This window comes from Panthera tigris, chromosome A3 (assembly GCF_018350195.1).
Source record: "Panthera tigris isolate Pti1 chromosome A3, P.tigris_Pti1_mat1.1, whole genome shotgun sequence".
Classification (NCBI taxonomy): domain Eukaryota; kingdom Metazoa; phylum Chordata; class Mammalia; order Carnivora; family Felidae; genus Panthera; species Panthera tigris.
In genome coordinates this window covers 131,100,752-131,118,386 of record NC_056662.1, presented here as the reverse complement: position 1 = coordinate 131,118,386, position 17,635 = coordinate 131,100,752, and the positions used below count along the sequence as shown (strand labels likewise).

The 17,635-nt window shown below is 37.1% G+C and overlaps 1 protein-coding gene across 3 annotated transcripts in view; it reads right to left on the bottom strand.

Annotated features, from left to right (window-relative positions):
- Window positions 1–17,635, bottom strand: part of ROCK2 (Rho associated coiled-coil containing protein kinase 2) — a 137,385-nt gene that overhangs the window by 63,043 nt on the left and 56,707 nt on the right. For all 3 annotated transcript variants that reach the window (XM_042982491.1, XM_042982490.1, XM_042982492.1), the window contains exons 2-4: window positions 17,470–17,551; window positions 16,414–16,514; window positions 3,398–3,535 (exon numbers count right to left, since the gene is read on the bottom strand). In XM_042982491.1, the coding sequence (XP_042838425.1) occupies window positions 3,398–3,535; window positions 16,414–16,514; window positions 17,470–17,551 (321 nt within the window). The remainder of the gene's footprint in view (window positions 1–3,397; window positions 3,536–16,413; window positions 16,515–17,469; window positions 17,552–17,635) is intronic.

Below are 17,635 nucleotides of genomic sequence, written 5' to 3'. Positions count from 1 at the left end.
CAGCAAAAGGACTCAGGAACTGGGGTGTCTGGGTGGCTCAGTCGGTTGCACGTCTAACTTGAGCTCAGGTCGTGATTTTGCGGTTCTTCAGTTTGAGCCCCACATTGCGGTCTATGCTGGACAGCTCAGAGACTGGAGCCTACTTTGGATTCTTTGTCTCCCTCTCTCTCTCTGCCCTTCCCGACTTGTGCTCTATCTCTGTATCTCTCTCAAAAATAAACACTAAAAAAGAATTTTTTTTTAATAAAGAAAAGAAAGGAAAGGAAAAAAGAGGGGAGGGGAGGGAGGGGGGGGGGGGGGAGGGAAGAGGAGAGGAGGGGAGGGGAGGGGGAAGGGGAAGGGGAAGGGGAAGGGGAAGGGGAAGGGGAAGGGGAAGGGAAGAGATGGAAAGGGATGGAAAGGGATGGAAAGGGATGGAAAGGGATGGAAAGGGATGGAAAGGGATGGAAAGGGATGGAAAGGGATGGAAAGGGATGGAAAGGGATGGAAAGGGATGGAAAGGGATGGAAAGGGATGGAAAGGGATGGAAAGGGATGGAAAGGGATGGAAAGGGATGGAAAGGGATGGAAAGGGATGGAAAGGGATGGAAAGGGATGGAAAGGGATGGAAAGGGATGGAAAAGGACTCAGGAACCAACCTGAACAGGATATCATTTGCCAAAGGTGTCAAACTTTGAGCATCAAAAAGATATTCAAAGGACTGAAACATCAAACAGGTTTTAAGACTGAGTTCAAACTGATACATCACCCCCAAAATTGTTCACCTTTAGAGAATAAAAGGAAACTAATCCTTTATTTTGAAAACTGGTAAATGTAAGGAAAAAAATAAAGGATTTATCCTGTCCTTCCTGTCCTTCTCTACCCAGAAATTATACTACTAGGTAAGCAAATAGTAAATGGGGGAATATTTTTCTTTATAGAACTATTCCAGTCAATATAGTAAAAAAAGAACGACTAGGAGGGTAAAAAAAAGGCATGACTGAATTGGAGCATCACCATTCTGAAATCCTTAATAAATTAACGGACCTAGGCATTAAGCACATGTAGCTGGTAAAATAACAGAGAGAAACCAGACATTAGCCTAACAGAAAAAAAAAAAAACCACTACCCATGAAGTTGCCCTGCCACCCTCTCCAAAATCATACCTGATTCTGATCCTCTATATCCAATTACCAACTTACAAAGTTAAACTACACAAAGACAAAAGCAGCAAAATCCAGGTTTCTTCCACAAATAAACTGATGAGACAAAAGAAGAGGAGGGAAACCCTAGATTGAGAAACTTTAAAAGAGATACCTAAACTTAAATTTCAAAAAGCTAAAAGTAAACTGAAGTATTTAAGGGTACACACCTACTTAGCTGTATAAAACTATAAAGAAAAATAAGGAAGTGTTCACCATAAACATATGGACATTAGAAAAACAGGCAAAGAACACAGTAAACTGTACATAAGAGATGGCATTAAAAAGTCTTCTATATCAGCAAAGGAGTAAGTTTTTTACAATACGCCAATATTCCTCTATTAAATTCAAATCACACTAAGAATATATATTAAGAAATAGAGATGGGCCAAAAATATACGGTGTATCATAATTTATATAAGAAAAATTCTTAAAGCCCTTTCCAACAAGAGTATAGTAACAAAGTATGGGGACCTTCATACAATTAAATATTGAATAGTCATGAAAAAATAAGCACTGAGATGTGGGAAATAATCTGCTAAAATCGATTACAGTATATGCTATGACCCATTCATTTTACTGCAAGGTGGGTTCCTAACAGAAATGTGTGAACATATGTACCAAAATCCACATGAAAGAGCTCGTAACAGCACTATTCACAACAGACAAAAAGTAAAAACAACCAAAGTGTCCATTAACTGATGAGTGAATAAAATGTGGGATATCCACACAATTGATGATTATTCAGCCATAAAAAGAAACGGAGGGCTGACACATGCTATTCATGAATGAACATTAAAAACATTATGCTAAGTGAAAGAAGATATCACAAAAGACCACATACTGTATAATCTCATTTATACGAAACACCCAAAATAGGCAAATCACAGACCTAGAAAGCAGATTAGTGGTTGCCAGGAGTTAAGAGTCAGGGTGGATTGGGGAAAAACTGCCAATTGTTTCAGGGTTTCTTTCTGAGATACAAAAATGTTCTATAAATGTACTGAAACTCTGTAAATATATTGAAAATCACTGAATAATAAAATTAAATCAATAAACAGAAATAAGTCAGTCATTTTTACAAGTTTTCACACAAAATCACACATTTCAAACATATAATGGTGCATGGAATATCCTTCATCGTAGAGATAAACAAATGAAAGCCAGACTTATGTTACTTTTTCAATTGTACAATGTTTCACTACTGACTGGCGTCCACAGACCCATTAACTCTTTATCTCAATGAACATTTTATAAGGGTCCGCTTAGCAAAATTAAAGATCAGAACTAGAAACGGCAATGATTCTGTTACTATGAAAGCAATTTAAAGCTAACAGTGGAATAATTTATTACCATCATTCCTTAAGTAAATTATTATGATATACGATTTGCTACAAAAATTTTAGTTTTAGGTACACATATAAGAATTTCTATTCACTAGCTACAATAACAGAAATTAAGTGGAGAGAAAGCACTGAAGCTCAACACCGTTAAAAAAGCAATAGTAATGAGCTTTTAAATGACATCGTCATTCATGTGGCAAAATTTTTTACCCGCAAATTGCCTTCCACAAGCAAGGTATCAAACTCCCAAATCATTTAGCAAGCATTCTGAACATGCATTCGTACATACCTAATCTTACTCGTGATACTCGTTCAAAATGGTTGCAGAATTAGATATTAATATAAAAACATCTTTAGAGAAGCAAAGCTAATAAGGGATAAAATTGAAAAGGAGGCAAAATACAATTATAAATTCCTCACTTCACAAACAAGAGGCTGACTCAGGAAGCACAATGCTGTCGTACACAGTAGGTAATATATAAAGGACTCTGGGAGGATTTTCAAGATTTTTACTGTAGGAAGTTTTGGGTCTTTTTGAGACAGGCTGGTTCTTGTTCCTATTATGTAAATCGTGAGAAAGTGTAGGCAGGGAATAACGGCACACTGGTAACCGATCTAATTGTTCATAAAGGAATTTCTAAAAAGTTGCAAATAATACTTGATTTCACACACCAATTTAAGAATTACATGTCATGTCTATATGACATACTATTTAGGAACATTAAACAAGCATATCGAATCAGATCTTATTAAAAATGACAGCACTGTTACTATAGGAATGAGATACAGGACTTTCAACATACAAAATCACATCTCCTGGATAATAAGCACTTACAAAAAAAGGAAATAACCTTAGAAAAGTTTGTAGGCTTACCTGAACCACCCAGGGACTGTTGGCAAAGGCCATAATATCTCTCTCTTCCCAGAAAAAAGCAGAATCTGATCTTTTTATCATTTCAAACTTACTAAGAAGCTTCATAGCATAAACCTTCTGTGATGCCTTATGACGAACCTATAGATTTTTTAAAAACACAAAAATAATTTTATGAGAGAAAGGTGAACAGATCATACTATTATTCTATTATTAAAGACTTTCAAAGAAAAAAATGGGGAAGAATTCAGATAAAAGGAGTATAATTCACCAGAAAGGCATAAAAATTCTAAATATGTATGCATCTAATAAATAAGCTTTAAAATTCAGGAACCAAAAACTGACGGAACTAAAGAAAGAAACAGACAAATCCATAACTTAGGTTGGAAATTTTAACATCCCCTCTCAATATTCGATATAATAAGTAAACAAAATATCACTGTGGATATAAAGAAATTCACCCCAGAATGAACACTGCTTAATCAAAAGTCACGATTACAAAGGTTTTTGTATTAAGTTACATCACTTCTCATTTTAAAATATTTTAAAATTTGAAGAATCTTGATATATTTTAATTTTACATAAAAAGAATCCTATATGCAAAGGGTCAAATTTACGATGTGGGCCACACATTATATCTATCTTCTATATTAAATTACTAAACTGGAAACACAATTCCTTCTTTTTGAGAGTGTTAGGACATTTATAGAATGCTGAAAATAAACACATGTGAAAGCGATATGAAAACATGGGCGGTGGGCAGGGGATTAGGGCACAAAGGATCCTCGTCTGAAAACCAGAAATCCCTCCCACAGCAGATAGACCAGATTTTTAATTGATTTGTATCAGATTAGCAAACTATCTCAAAGCAAATTCCAACAACGCTGTTAAATGTTGCTTTAAAAAAAAATGTTTACAATATTATTAGAGGAGCGTGGGCAACCTGGGTGGCTTAATCGGTGAAGAGTCCAACTCTTGATTTGGGCTCAGGTCATGATCCCGCATTTGGTGGGATCGAGCCCCACATGTTGGGCTCTGAGCTGACAGTGTGGAGCCTGCTTGGGATTCTCTCTCTCCCTCTCTCTCTCTCTCTGACCCTCCCACACTCGCTGTCTCTCAAAAATAGGCAAATTAACATTTAAAAAATAAAATAAAAGATTATTAGAGATTGCTAAGGTACTCCTTCTATATTTATGTCACTCTTCAAATCTTCATTTATTCTAAGAACAAATCAGATTTTGAATGCTTCCTAACTTCATTAGAAAAAGTAATCCATTAAACATTAAGGGTCACGCAATCACTTTATACCATGGTATTACTTATGCTGGACTCGTACCGTGACAAGAGTTTTAAAAATTTTGTAAAGCAAAGCTATGACCAGAAACTAAAACCTCTTTGTCAGCTGATAGAAAATAGTTAAATATTTTTAATGTTTTATACTGAACCAAAACAAACCAGGAACAAAAGACCATTCATTCAAATACACAAAAATTTATACGACATAGGTATAATTCTCTGAAGATGAGAAACAGACTTACTCACTTTACTTTCGCCGATTCTTTATGAAAACTATTCCCTCTCTGTGCTTCCACAGCACTTACAACAATCTAGTTACGTGTCTGCTTCATAAACTCCTTTAGTCAGAGTATAAACTTTCATTTGCGGGGCTGCCTGGTGGTTGGCAAAATGCTGAATATGCAATTCAGCAAACTCAACAAAATTATATCTATTTCTATATGAAAGCTTTACATTTTCAAAAAATTTTTAAGTGTTTATTTTTGAGAGAGGGAGAGAGAGAGAGACAGGGCAGGAGTGGGGGAGGGGCAAAGAAAGAGGGAAACTGAGAATCCGAAGCAGGCTCCAGGCTCTGAGCTGTCAGCAGAGCCCAGTGCGGGGCTCGAACTCGCAAACTGCGAGATCACGACCTGAGCCGAAGTCGGCCGCTCAACCGACTGAGCCACCCAGGCTATCCCTGAAAGCTATAAAATTTTTAATAAATAAAAACTATTTTGCTTAGATGCTCTAGTTAATGAGGCCTGAGTTTCATTAATTACTGTGATAGAACACTTAACTGGCTCGTAACACAAGAGTCAGGAACCACCAGCTTGTAGCCTTTGACTTGATCTATAGAACAAACATTAAGAGGCAATAGTTGTATTCATGCCAAACAGCTATCTCATACTTTGAAAATTCATTAGCACTAGTATGACAGCGAACTACAATAAAGCGCTGTTACTTTAGGAAAGCTGCTTTCCACTGATCTTCCTTCTGAGGATGTCTCTTTCTGAAAGATTCTATTATAATCTCCCTCAGCATCTCTGTACACTCCCCTTTGTTCCTTCTCTATTCAATATGGATGGATAAACAGTCAGATATAGTAGCCATTCATTACCACACTGTACAAGAGTACTGCTTAAAAGCATGGATTTAGATGTCAACAAACCTTTGCAAAAATCCTAACTATTTGTGAACTATGTGGCCAACTTACTTAACCCCTCTAAGTTTCAATGACTTCATCTACGTAAGAATCTCACAGAACTGTTGCAAAGACAAAATGAGATTATGAACGGAAATACTTATTAGCACATAGAATATACTCTATAAAAATGTTAGCTAACACTACCATGTTCACTCTATTATGAACCTTTACCTGACAGACAAAAAAGTTGCTCTTATTCCAATGTTTCTATTTGTTAGAGAAATGATGTTTATATTCCTCATTTTTAATTTCAAAAGTACACAAGTACAAAAGCACTATCTAAATGATTCTCGCTCTCATGCACTTCCCCCCCTTTCTCTCTCTATATAATATAAAACACACTAAAAACAGGTGAAAGAGTGAACACTGGTTTTATCTCAACTGATAGAATTCTAGGTGACTTCTATACTCTTATATTTGCTTATTTGTATCTTCTACAGCAAATATGTACTTCTTAAAAAAAAACTTTTAGGTAGATGAAACGTTCCTAAATGTACTAGAGACAAGACATGTTTGGAAAATCCTGAAATGGACCTAGATCTCATGGAACATTTGCGACAAAAACTTTCAAAAGTCATTCTGTTTTGTTGTTTTTAAAATTTGTTTTATGTTTATTCATTTTTGAGAGACAGAGCATAAGTGGGGGAGAGGTAGAAAGAGAGAGGGAGACACAGAATCTGAAGCAGGCTCCAGGCTGTCAGTACAGAGCCCAACATGGGTCTCGGACCCACGAACCGTGAGATCATGACCTGAGCTGAAGTCAGACGCTTAACCAACTGAGCCACCCAGGTGCCCCTCAAAAGTCATTCTTAACAAAATGCCTCATTTGAGGTTTTCAAATTGATTTTTTTTTTTTTTTTTTTTTTTAGCGTTTATTTGTTACTGAGAGACAGAGAGAGACAGAACATGAGCAAGGGAGGGGTAGAGAGATAGGGAGACACAGAATCTGAAGCAGCTCCAGACTCTGAGCTGTCGGCACAGAGCCTGATGTGGGGCTCGAACTCACAAACCGCGAGATCATGACCTGAGCTGAAGTCGGTCGCTTAACCGACCGAGCCACTCCGGTGCCCCACAAATTGATTTTTAATATAAAAAAATTACAACTGGGGCTCCTGGGTGGCTCAGTCAGTTAAGTGTTCAACTCTTGGTTTTGGCGAAGGTCATGATCTCGCAGTACATGGGTTCAAGCCCCACATCAGGCTCTGTACAGACAGTGCAAAGCTTGCCTGGGATTCTCTCTCCCTCAAAGTAAATAATAAACTTTAAAAATCTATATATCAAAAATTACACTAGATTATTTTAATAAGACAATCCAGTTTGACAGACCTGGAGCAGTTAGTTTGTGTTGCTAAGGTTTCCACTAAAAACGCAAAAAGAGCGTCTTCATGCTTTTGTCTGGTCTGGTTGTGGCAGCCAAGACTGGATGAGGGAATACAGGAATCACAAAAACATGGAGGGAAGGAGATAATTCTTGCCAACTCAGAAATAACCTTGTAACCAGCAAATTCACTCCAAAAAAGGAAGTAAAAATTTGAGTTAACATGACAAGTGTTAGAAAATCATTTCCCTTATACTCTTTCCTTCTGGTTGATTCTACTTTAAAAGCTTAGTTTAAACCAATTAAATTAAAAGCAAGCCAGTGGGAAGGGAAAAAAAGAAGATCCTCATCTCACATCTGCCTTGAGTCCCGTCACTGATCATCTGTATCCCTGAAGCACACTGGATCCCAGGAAGCCTCTCAGCCCAGGGATCATGAAAGATCACAATTATTTCACTTCAATAAACACTTTCTATGTTTCAGGTTCTGTGTTGTACAGGATATAAAAAGACAAGAAAAATCCAATCACAAATATGATCTGGCTGCACACACATATTGCTTACCAATGTCTACAGCCGAACTGACAAATGGCCACATGGTGAGGGCTCTCCCTTTTTCCTTGCTGTTCTACACACATTCTTCTTAAACTGTGTACTTGACTAAACATAATCTCTCCAGATTATAGGCAAACTATTTTCATATAAGTGGCTATGAGCCCCAGATGGGAATGCCGAAAGTATCTGAAAGATACGATTCCTACTCTCAAAACAACACATAAAAGGATTCAAAGAAACAAACATATAAACTACAGCACAAGGCATAATATGGTAAATTACATAAATTTATGGAATTAAAAGATGCACAGGAAATATCACACTCAGATAAAGGGTAGGAAGAAGGAGAACAGGAAAAAGTTTTCTTTCAAAATGAACACAGAGAAAGACAGTGAAATATGATTGAAGAAAGAGACAAGAAAATAAGGAGCATGCTCTGAAATGAGTAGCATGCCCAGGATGAATAGCATAATGGAAAATAAGATTTCAAAAACAAAATTAGTGACATCTTAAAAAAGGGCCAAGAAGGCCAGGATGAAGTCTTCATGCTTCCTTTAGTAGTTAAGGGAGCCATGAAACGCAAATGAGAGATACAATAAATACATTTTAAAAAGATCAAATTAACAGCAGTTTATATTAGGCAAATCAGATCTGTATTTCCCACCTTTTATGTATCTCAGAAAGAAAACAGAAAACATGTTAGAAAAGCCCCTGATTCTACTATACCCATATCCAAAATGGGGGTTAAGATAGGAGTGATACATGAAAATACAAGAATATGAAGAATGGGGAAAAAACAGTCAGTCAAATAGTAATGTGGGTCCAGCTGAGCCTGAACAGCATGAATTACAGATTTAATAAGCACGGTCTTGATAGTTTCTCCATCGGCACTTGCCAATCCAAAAATCAACCGTACAATGGGGAAACATTATTACAGCAGTGGAAAACCAAAGAAAATACTAAGGAGATACTCATACCTGACTAGAAATCAAAGGGTGTCTTGGATGACAGTGATGACAGTGAACCAAAAAAATTAGGCTGGAGAAACGTTATGAGTAGGACTCACTAACAAGTTAAATTTCTTAAAATGAAGAAAAGAGAAATCAATGACTTCCAATTTTTGGCTTGAGCAATTGGATTAATAGTGGAGTCATTAATTAAGATGGGTTACAACTTTGTGGAAAAGTTAGGGAATCAAGCATTCTAATTTTACATGTTTCAGATGTGACACATCTTTTTTAATTTTTATTTTTTAACGTTTATTCATTTTTGAGAGACAGAGACAGAGCAAGAGGGGGCGGGGCAGAGAAGAGGGAGACACAGAATCCGAAACAGGCTCCAGGCTCCGAGCTGTCATCACAGCCCGATGCGGGCTCGAGCCCACGAACGACTGAGATCATGAGCCGAAGTCGGATGCCCAACCGACTGAGCCACCCAGGCGTCCCTTACATGTGACACGTCTTAATGGAGATATCAAATAAGCCACCACGGATAGGAGTGGACAGCAAACAAGAAAATTCTGAAGAGCAGCTATGAATCTGAGCCTTGACATCATATGGACTATATTTAAAGTCACAGGAATAGGATGAACGCACCTCAGGAGAGAATGCAGATCAAAGAAACAAGAGCCTGGTCTTTGGAACTACGATATTTGCAAGTCAGGTGGAGAATGAACCACTAAGGAAACTTCGGAAGAGCCAGGAACACCGGAAGAAGTGGTATTTCAAGAAAGGAGAGCAGAATACTAGTGAGAGATTGAGTAAGAGAAAACACCGTGCAACCAATAAGGTTACACAAAGTCTCTATTTCTGGCACAGAAAAATGATTACGACCATCCGACAAAGAAAACAGACTCTGGAGTCCTCTACCTAGGTTCGAGTCTCAGTTCAGCCACTTAGTAGTTATGTGAACTTTAGCAGGTTATCCATCCTGTCTGAATTTCCCTCTCTGCCAAATGGGCATGATAGTAACAACATCTATCTGAAGGAGTGTTGTGAAGGAAGACTGGTTACTCTACAGAAGTTGCTTAGAAGCCTGCCTGGAATGTAACTGCTATAAAAGTGTGTGTTATTATTTAATATTACATTAAAAAACCACAAATTACAAAGCCATGTATATGATTCCTTAACACACATATAAGACACTCATACATTACACAAATCTTTAGAAGAAACAGAAGTGAGAAAGCCATACATCAAAGTAATAAAAGTAGTTATCTCTCAGTAGTGGGACAATCAGTGATTTTAAAAAGCATAATGCTATCTCACTTCTACTAGAAACGTATTTGTCACATAAATAAAAGAATTTTTATTTTTAAGGAAGAATAATGGGCATTGATGCAATTTTTATAACTCAATAGGGAAAGGTTTTAACTTTTCTAGAATGAAAACAATTACAATAAAATATAAATACCCACTGAAAATAATTTGGTCCTAGTTTTGTATCAGTTCCCAATGTTTCCAACTATCAAAGCACTAAAAGAATACCAAGAGGCTAGTTACATTTATGTTTGAAAATGAAATAAAGAGAAGACATGATAAAAGGAGATTTTCACATTTTATTCTACCCAATTCTAAGCAATTTAGACCTTTGAGAGCAAGAATGCATTCATATATTAGTTGTGTAGTTTTAAATAAAACCACAGGAAAAATTTAATGAATACTTTTCTTAAGAAAAGTGAGTAGGCAACATCACAAACCCAACTAAACATGTGGCCCCAAACTCCAAAATAAGATACAACTTCAAAAACAAAAATGCTAAGGGCGCCTGGGTCACTCAGTTGGTTGAACGGCCAAGTTCAGCTCAGGTCATGAGGTCGCAATTCATGGGTTCGAGTGCCACATCAGGCGCTGGGCTGACACCTTGGGAGCCAGGAGCCTGGAGCCTGCTTGGGATTCTGTGTCTCCCTCTCTCTCTGTCCCTCCCCCACTCACGCTCTCTCTCTCGAAAATAAATAAACATAAAAGATTTTTTTTTAATGCTAAATGTATTTCCACTATTGAACAGGAAAACTTTTTATACATTTCCCCAATAAAGAATCATAAATAGGCAATTCCTAAGATACACGCATTACATTTACGAAGGTTAACTTAGAACTCTCTTTTAGAAGCTAGGCCACTATTTCTTTTTGACACTATAATAGTGGCCAGCTCAAAATAAAAGCTCCATGAATGCAGGTGCCTTGTCTGAGTAGTTGACCTATACGACATATTGCCAAAGCTTATAACGGTTACCTGACATTAAATAAACATTTACTAATCAATTAACAAAGGAATACTAAAGAACAATGTATATTCTATTACCAGAGATGAAGACTAAATATGTACCTTAAGAAGACATTTGCCAGACTAGAATTCATACCTTTCTTTTTCAGAGAAAAGTAGATTATGTCCTATGTAACTGTAAACAAAGAAATAAGCATGCATACCTGTTCAAAAAGGTAATTTCACTGCAACGTTCATCCCAACACACATACACATGCTGTTATGGGATGAACTGTGTGCTGTCTCCTTCTGACCCCCCATATTTTGAAAGCCAACCTCTAGCACCTCAGCATGTGACTGTATTTGGAGACAGAGCCTATAGAGAGGCCAGTAAGTTAACAGAGGCTATTAGGGTGGGTCCTAATCCAATCTGACTGGTGTCCTTCTAAGAACAGGCAATTAGGACACACAGTGACACAGGAGGCACAAGCAAGCACAGAGGAAAGACAATGTGAGGACACAACAAGGCAGCGCCATCCACACGCCAAGGAGAGGCGCCTCGGGAGAAACCAAACCTGCCAACACCCTGATGTTGAACTTGTAGCCTCCAGACCGTGAGAAAATTAAGTTTTGTTGGTTAAGTCACAGTAGGTGCTTTTTGTTACAGTGGCTCTAGCAAACCAACACACATAAATACATATAAAATTTAGAGCAACACTTCGGATTATTCATTTACCATTAAAACATTTAGGGGCACCTGGGCGGCTCAGTCGGTTAAGCATACGACTTCGGCTCAGGTCATGATCTCACAATTCATAAGTTTGAGCACCGAGTGGGGCTCTGCGCTGATAGCACGGAGCCTGCTTCAGGTTCTCGGTCTCCCTCCCTCCCTCCCCCACCCCCTCTCTCTCTGCCACTACCACTACCACCCCCACTAGCTCATGCATGCTCACTCTTGCTCGCTCTCTCTCTCTCTCTCTCTCTCTCTCTCCCCCCCCTCCAAAATAAACATTAAAAAATAGTTTAAAAGATTAAAACATTTAAATTTATAAATCCTTAGAAACTGGCAAAAGTGACAACAGACAGTATTTACTTAATACCTACAATGTGCCAGACCCCTGGTAAGTACCACACATGTAGAGCTTAATTTAGTCCTCAAAAAATTTCTTGTATGTTCTATTATTACTGCTACTCCGAGATAAGGAAATTAAAGCTTTGATGACAGAAAATCTATACATGATAGAATAGAAACAAAAGTAGTTGACTCTGACTATTCTTCCTAAGTATTGCTCTTAATCAACCTAATATACAGAATATTATTATTTTCCATAAAAATGAGATGTGATAAATGACCTAAACAGTAGAATCTAAAAATAGTGGTATCAGGTAAGATCACCCATGTTACAGACTTTTCATGATATAAAAACATAAATATACATCACCTCTGTAGATGGGAGAAAAAAGATAATAAGCTAAACCAATTCTGCCCACCTAGAATTATAGAACTTTTCAATCTATAAATAAATGCCTCTTTCAGGTGAAGAAATTTAGGCTCAAATAAATTAAATGACTGAGCACCTCCTCTTTTTTTTTTTAATTAAAGTTTATTTATTTTGAGAGAGTGTGTGTGAGCGAGGGAGGAGGGGGAGGAGGACGAGAGAGAATCCCAAGCAGGTTCCACACTGTCAGCTCAGAGCCCGACGTAGGGTTCGAACCATGAGATCACGACTTGAGCCAAACTCAAGAGTCAGATACTTAACCAACTGAGCCACCCAGGCACCCCTGTACTTTCTTGACTCATGGCATTCTTACATGCTATTCCCTCTGTATTTTGACTCCCACCCCAGTCCCTCTTCTTCATGTGCCTAACTTCTTTAACATCTAACTCAAATGTCATTTTCTCACAGTGAGGTCTTTCCTAACAACCCCACCTGAATTAAGCACATCCCTCCGTTATTCTCTCTCATGACATCCAGATCTTTTCCTTCATCGTATTTATCATAATTTGAAAATACTTCACTTATTTAAAGTAAAATTCCTACCTCTTCCACAGAAGTACCACTTTTAGAAAGATTGAGGCTATGTTATCGCATCTTTAGAAGCTAGCAAAGCTCCTGAAGCAAAACAGATCCTGATTAAATACTTCATTGATGGAAGGATACATGAACCATTTCATGTGTGGCAATTAACTGCTAATATTTACTAAGCACTTACTATATTCTAAGAAACTGTTCCAAATTTAATTACATCTATTTCTTCCACTAATGCTATGGGGTTTAAATGTTACTGTTATCTTCATTTAGCAGATAAGAAACTGAGGCAGAGAGTGATTAAGTAACTGCACGGTGTCTGCAGTGATTAAGTGTCTGCACGGACAGCTAGTCAGCAAGTCAGAAGTCAAGTGTAAGCAGTCTGACTCTAGCTCCTAAATACTTCAGTAGAGCTGCTGTGGCACACTAAAGTTACTTTTACAACGAGAATTTTCTTTGTAGAAACGGACTAGTGGGCCCTCTGTGGTAATACATTTTTAACCTGACCAAAAAAAGTATTCCGTAAGACAAATCTGCACCTACTAGTGTAAAACTTTCTTTGGATGACTAGAAAAACATAATCATAAAGATGTGCCAAATGTGGAATACTGCCTACACAGCTGTCAAACTAATTTATCTAACACATGCAAATCAACTTTAAAAGACGATGGAAGAAGCACTTGGACTTTTCATTTTGAATCTTATCCTTCTTTTCAAGACTCCCTGCCAAAGGTAACAGAACAAAGAGCTAACGCCAAAACAAACATGCTCCAAGTTCTTAGGTCAGGTCAGCAGATTAATGGAATGTTAAAGTGTTTCTCATTTTTAAAAACATGTGAATTTGTTTTATAGAAAATAAAATTCGGAATGGAAAGTTAACAACAAAAATAAAACCCTCTTCTTTTCCTTTTCTTTCTTGAACGTATTGAATTTGAATTATCAAACTAACCTAACACAGAACAATGACTACCCTGCCACAAAAACACGACAAGCCAAGAACTGTCACATTTCCTTCAAAAACAGAATTCCAAATTCTATTCTCTCTTATCTACACTGAATCCTGATTATGAAGAAACAATGTATTTATTTCAAATACTTGTATTATGAATTTATGTATCAAATAGGCAATAATTTTAATAGTGGCTAACAGGGAACACTATAACTAGGCTTATTTTTTTTTTAATTTTATTTAGTGTGTATTTATTTTGAGAGAGAAAGAGGGAGAAGGAGAGAGGGAGGGAGGGAGGGAGGGAGGGAGGGAGGGAAGGAGAGAGGGAGGAAGAGAGAGAGAAAGAGAGAGAGAGGGAGGGAGAGAGAGAGAGAGAGGGAGAGAGAGAGAGGGAGGGAGAAAGAGAGAGGGAGGGAGAAAGAGAGAGAGAGGGAGGGAGAAAGAGAGAGAGAGGGAGGGAGGGAGGGAGAGAGAGATCGAGTATGAGCTGGGGAGGGGCAAAGAAAGAGGGAGACACAGAATCTGAAGCAGGCTCCAGGCTCTGAACTGTCAGCACAGAGCCCAACGCGGGGCTCGAACTCACAAGTGGTGAGTGTCAGAGCCAAAGTCTGACACTTAACCAACTGAGCCCCCCCAGGCTCCCCAGGCTTATTTATTTTTAATTCACTTAATCCCCTATAACAAACCCATGACACAGGTATTATCATCTGTATTCTATAGTTTGGAACTCAGAGAGATTGAGAAACTTGTCTGTACTCACTATAATCTTTGAGTTAGGCCAAGGCAGAGATAAGATTCAACTACTTTGTATTTTCCACTATCTTGCAGGACCTGTCACAACTCAATTACCACGTAATCCAATCTCTGACCCTCCCCCCGCCCCCGCTCCCCCCTCCAAGCGCACTCTACCAGCCGAAGTTACACCACTTTCAGAGACTCAAAACAAAACAAACAAAAAGCACATTACCTTCCAAGGCAGCCCACTCCTCAAATCTACTCCAAATTAACGTCTCAATCCCTTCAACCACACCTCAGATGGCATCATTTCAAGTCCCTGAGCGTTCCATCCCTTGAGTACCCTCTACCAACATGCCTTTTAAGACAGGGCAACAGTGCACAGAGAATGAGTATTCCATTATGGCCCAATCATCTCAAAAGAGAGAACACAACACCTATATCAAAGCGATCCAAACTTCCTCTACTATTTTGGACAGCCACATCACCAACGACTCTTGCTTGGTTTACATTAAAGGAAAATTGTTCTTTAATTTATAATTACTGTTAAGGAATCTATTTCTTGAGTTCTTCACATCTAAGTACAGTTCTTTATTCTGGTTAAATTTCACTTTTATTGGCCAATGGCCTTCCCAACTAATGATTTCTGGATTTTGACTTATCATCTGAAATCATCCTCATACTTCAGTTTTAACTCATTTGCAAAATTATTCACCGCGTCACCACTGCCCCCATACAATAAATGCCTTATTAATAAAGTGGTGAATAGGAGAAGAGAGAACTCTAAAATCTGTCCCTGGGGATCTCTGTCCAAGGTACAATTCATGCCTTCCTCAGTCTCCTTAGGATACAGCTATTAAATTAGCTGTCTATTAAATTATATGTCTATTAAATTATAAAACTGTCTTTCCATATGCTTATTCATTGACATTTCTCCATATCCTCTTTAAGCATAACAGACTTTTTCAAATATCTTATAGATATATATCACACCTATTACACTACCCTGATCTACAAGTTCAATAAACCTATCAAAAAAAGAAGGAATGAAAGAGAAGCAAAAGTGACTTGTTCCTAAAGAAATTATGCTAACACACAGTGATCAGTGTTTTTCTCATGCTCCATCAAAAAACAGAAGAACACTACTGAGCAAAAGACAGAATTTGACCCCATAATTTAATCAAAGACAATAATTTGTAAGGACAAAAAGTGGAATTTCGTATTCGAGTGACAAAAACAGGAGTATTGTTACAGTTCCTCATTAATACAAATGACATTTATTACAAACATTTATATTTCCAGTTGGTACCACTTTCATCTGCAAAGATAAATTTCATATGTACTTTCAGTTATTATTATGTCTTTCAGTTACTACAATGTTTCTCATATTATCTAAATAAAATCTGTTAAGGAAGAATAAATGTTATTAATCTGAACATATTAAATAAAAACACAATAGTTCTTGGGGAATATTAACTGCTGGAAAGGTCATGTATGAAACCACACTGGCCTGATTCTAAATCTCAGTGTTTCAGAGTTACAAGAAACGTGGGGTATCAGTTTACAATTACCTCCTTTTACAGGCGAAGACACTGAGGGTTTTCGGAGATGGAATGATTTGACCAAGCTCACAAAACTAATTCTGGCATGGCTGGGCAGAAAAATAACATCGACTCAGGGGCTGTTGGTAGTATTTCACAAAACCCTGTCTTTAAAAATAATATAAAAGAAGAAAACAAATACTTCCTTACCAGCTGCACTTCACCAAAAGCACCTCTCCCAATCACTTTTACAACATCATAGTCTTCTGCCTTCATCTGTAGACCTCTGATTTTTTTCACAATTTTCTCATCTGCAATAAAAAAGATTACATTTATAAACAATACTTTACAATAATCACCATATTTGTAAACAAATTTTCATTTCAAGAAACTGGGATTAGTTTTTAGCTAAATCTGTCAGTGTCCAAAGGTTGCTATTTAAAAAGCTAAGATACATATTAACTTTACATGAAAGAACCAAAATTCCATGGTTTATTAACACATATAAAACAAACAGTACTGACAACCAAAAAGTAAGAATTAAGCTATTCTGTTGCTTGACAAGATGACAGCTGAACAATGAGGATCCACGCGTCCTAGCAGTGCATTCTGAATCACGGCCGAGAGCTGCTATGAAATTACTTGCAAGGCTAACCTTAGTAATAAATTTTCATAGTCTACTTCTTTGGGAAGTAGTAATCACATATTGTAGATATAGTATCTAAAGACAAGATTGTTTAATCATGAAAATAGCCCAGTCTCTAACAATTCCAACTTAAAAAGCTTACTACGATGATATAAAGTGTGTATTAGATTATCTTGAGAATTTATTCTTAGAATTCAACCTCAGCTACACCTTCACTCCAACATCAATGCTGGCAAATATTAAGTTACTGCATAGATGACAATAATTGTTATCGCATTATCTTTCATTACCTAGACCGACATGTCTACATTCATACAAACATAAGGCTCATTAAGTCTCCTAAGCAGTGTAAATCTAAGTCTTAAAATTGTTGGCATTAATTTAAAAGTTCTCTTTGAACTGCCATAAATAACCTGTGCTAAACTTAGTCTGAATAATTTATATAAAACCTTGAACTTTAACATACTGCAACTAGATCTGCAGTTTTTCTTTAAAAATAAAGAATGCAGCATTTAAGTGAACCAACTAGCAAACTAAATAGTTTATAGACTATAATGTTAATCACACATAAATCTCTTATCAAAAGTATAGTTATAGGATCAAATATGAAGGTTACTCACATCTATTTAAGAAATTATCTATATTCTTGTTTTTCCTCAAAGCAGGAAAATCCAAATCAAGGACCAAGGAATTTAAGCCATCCTGTTTAACAAAAAATTAAAAAAAGGAAAAAGAAAGTTGTTACAATTTCCAAATATTAAAAAAAAGTCTTTAAATTTTATACGT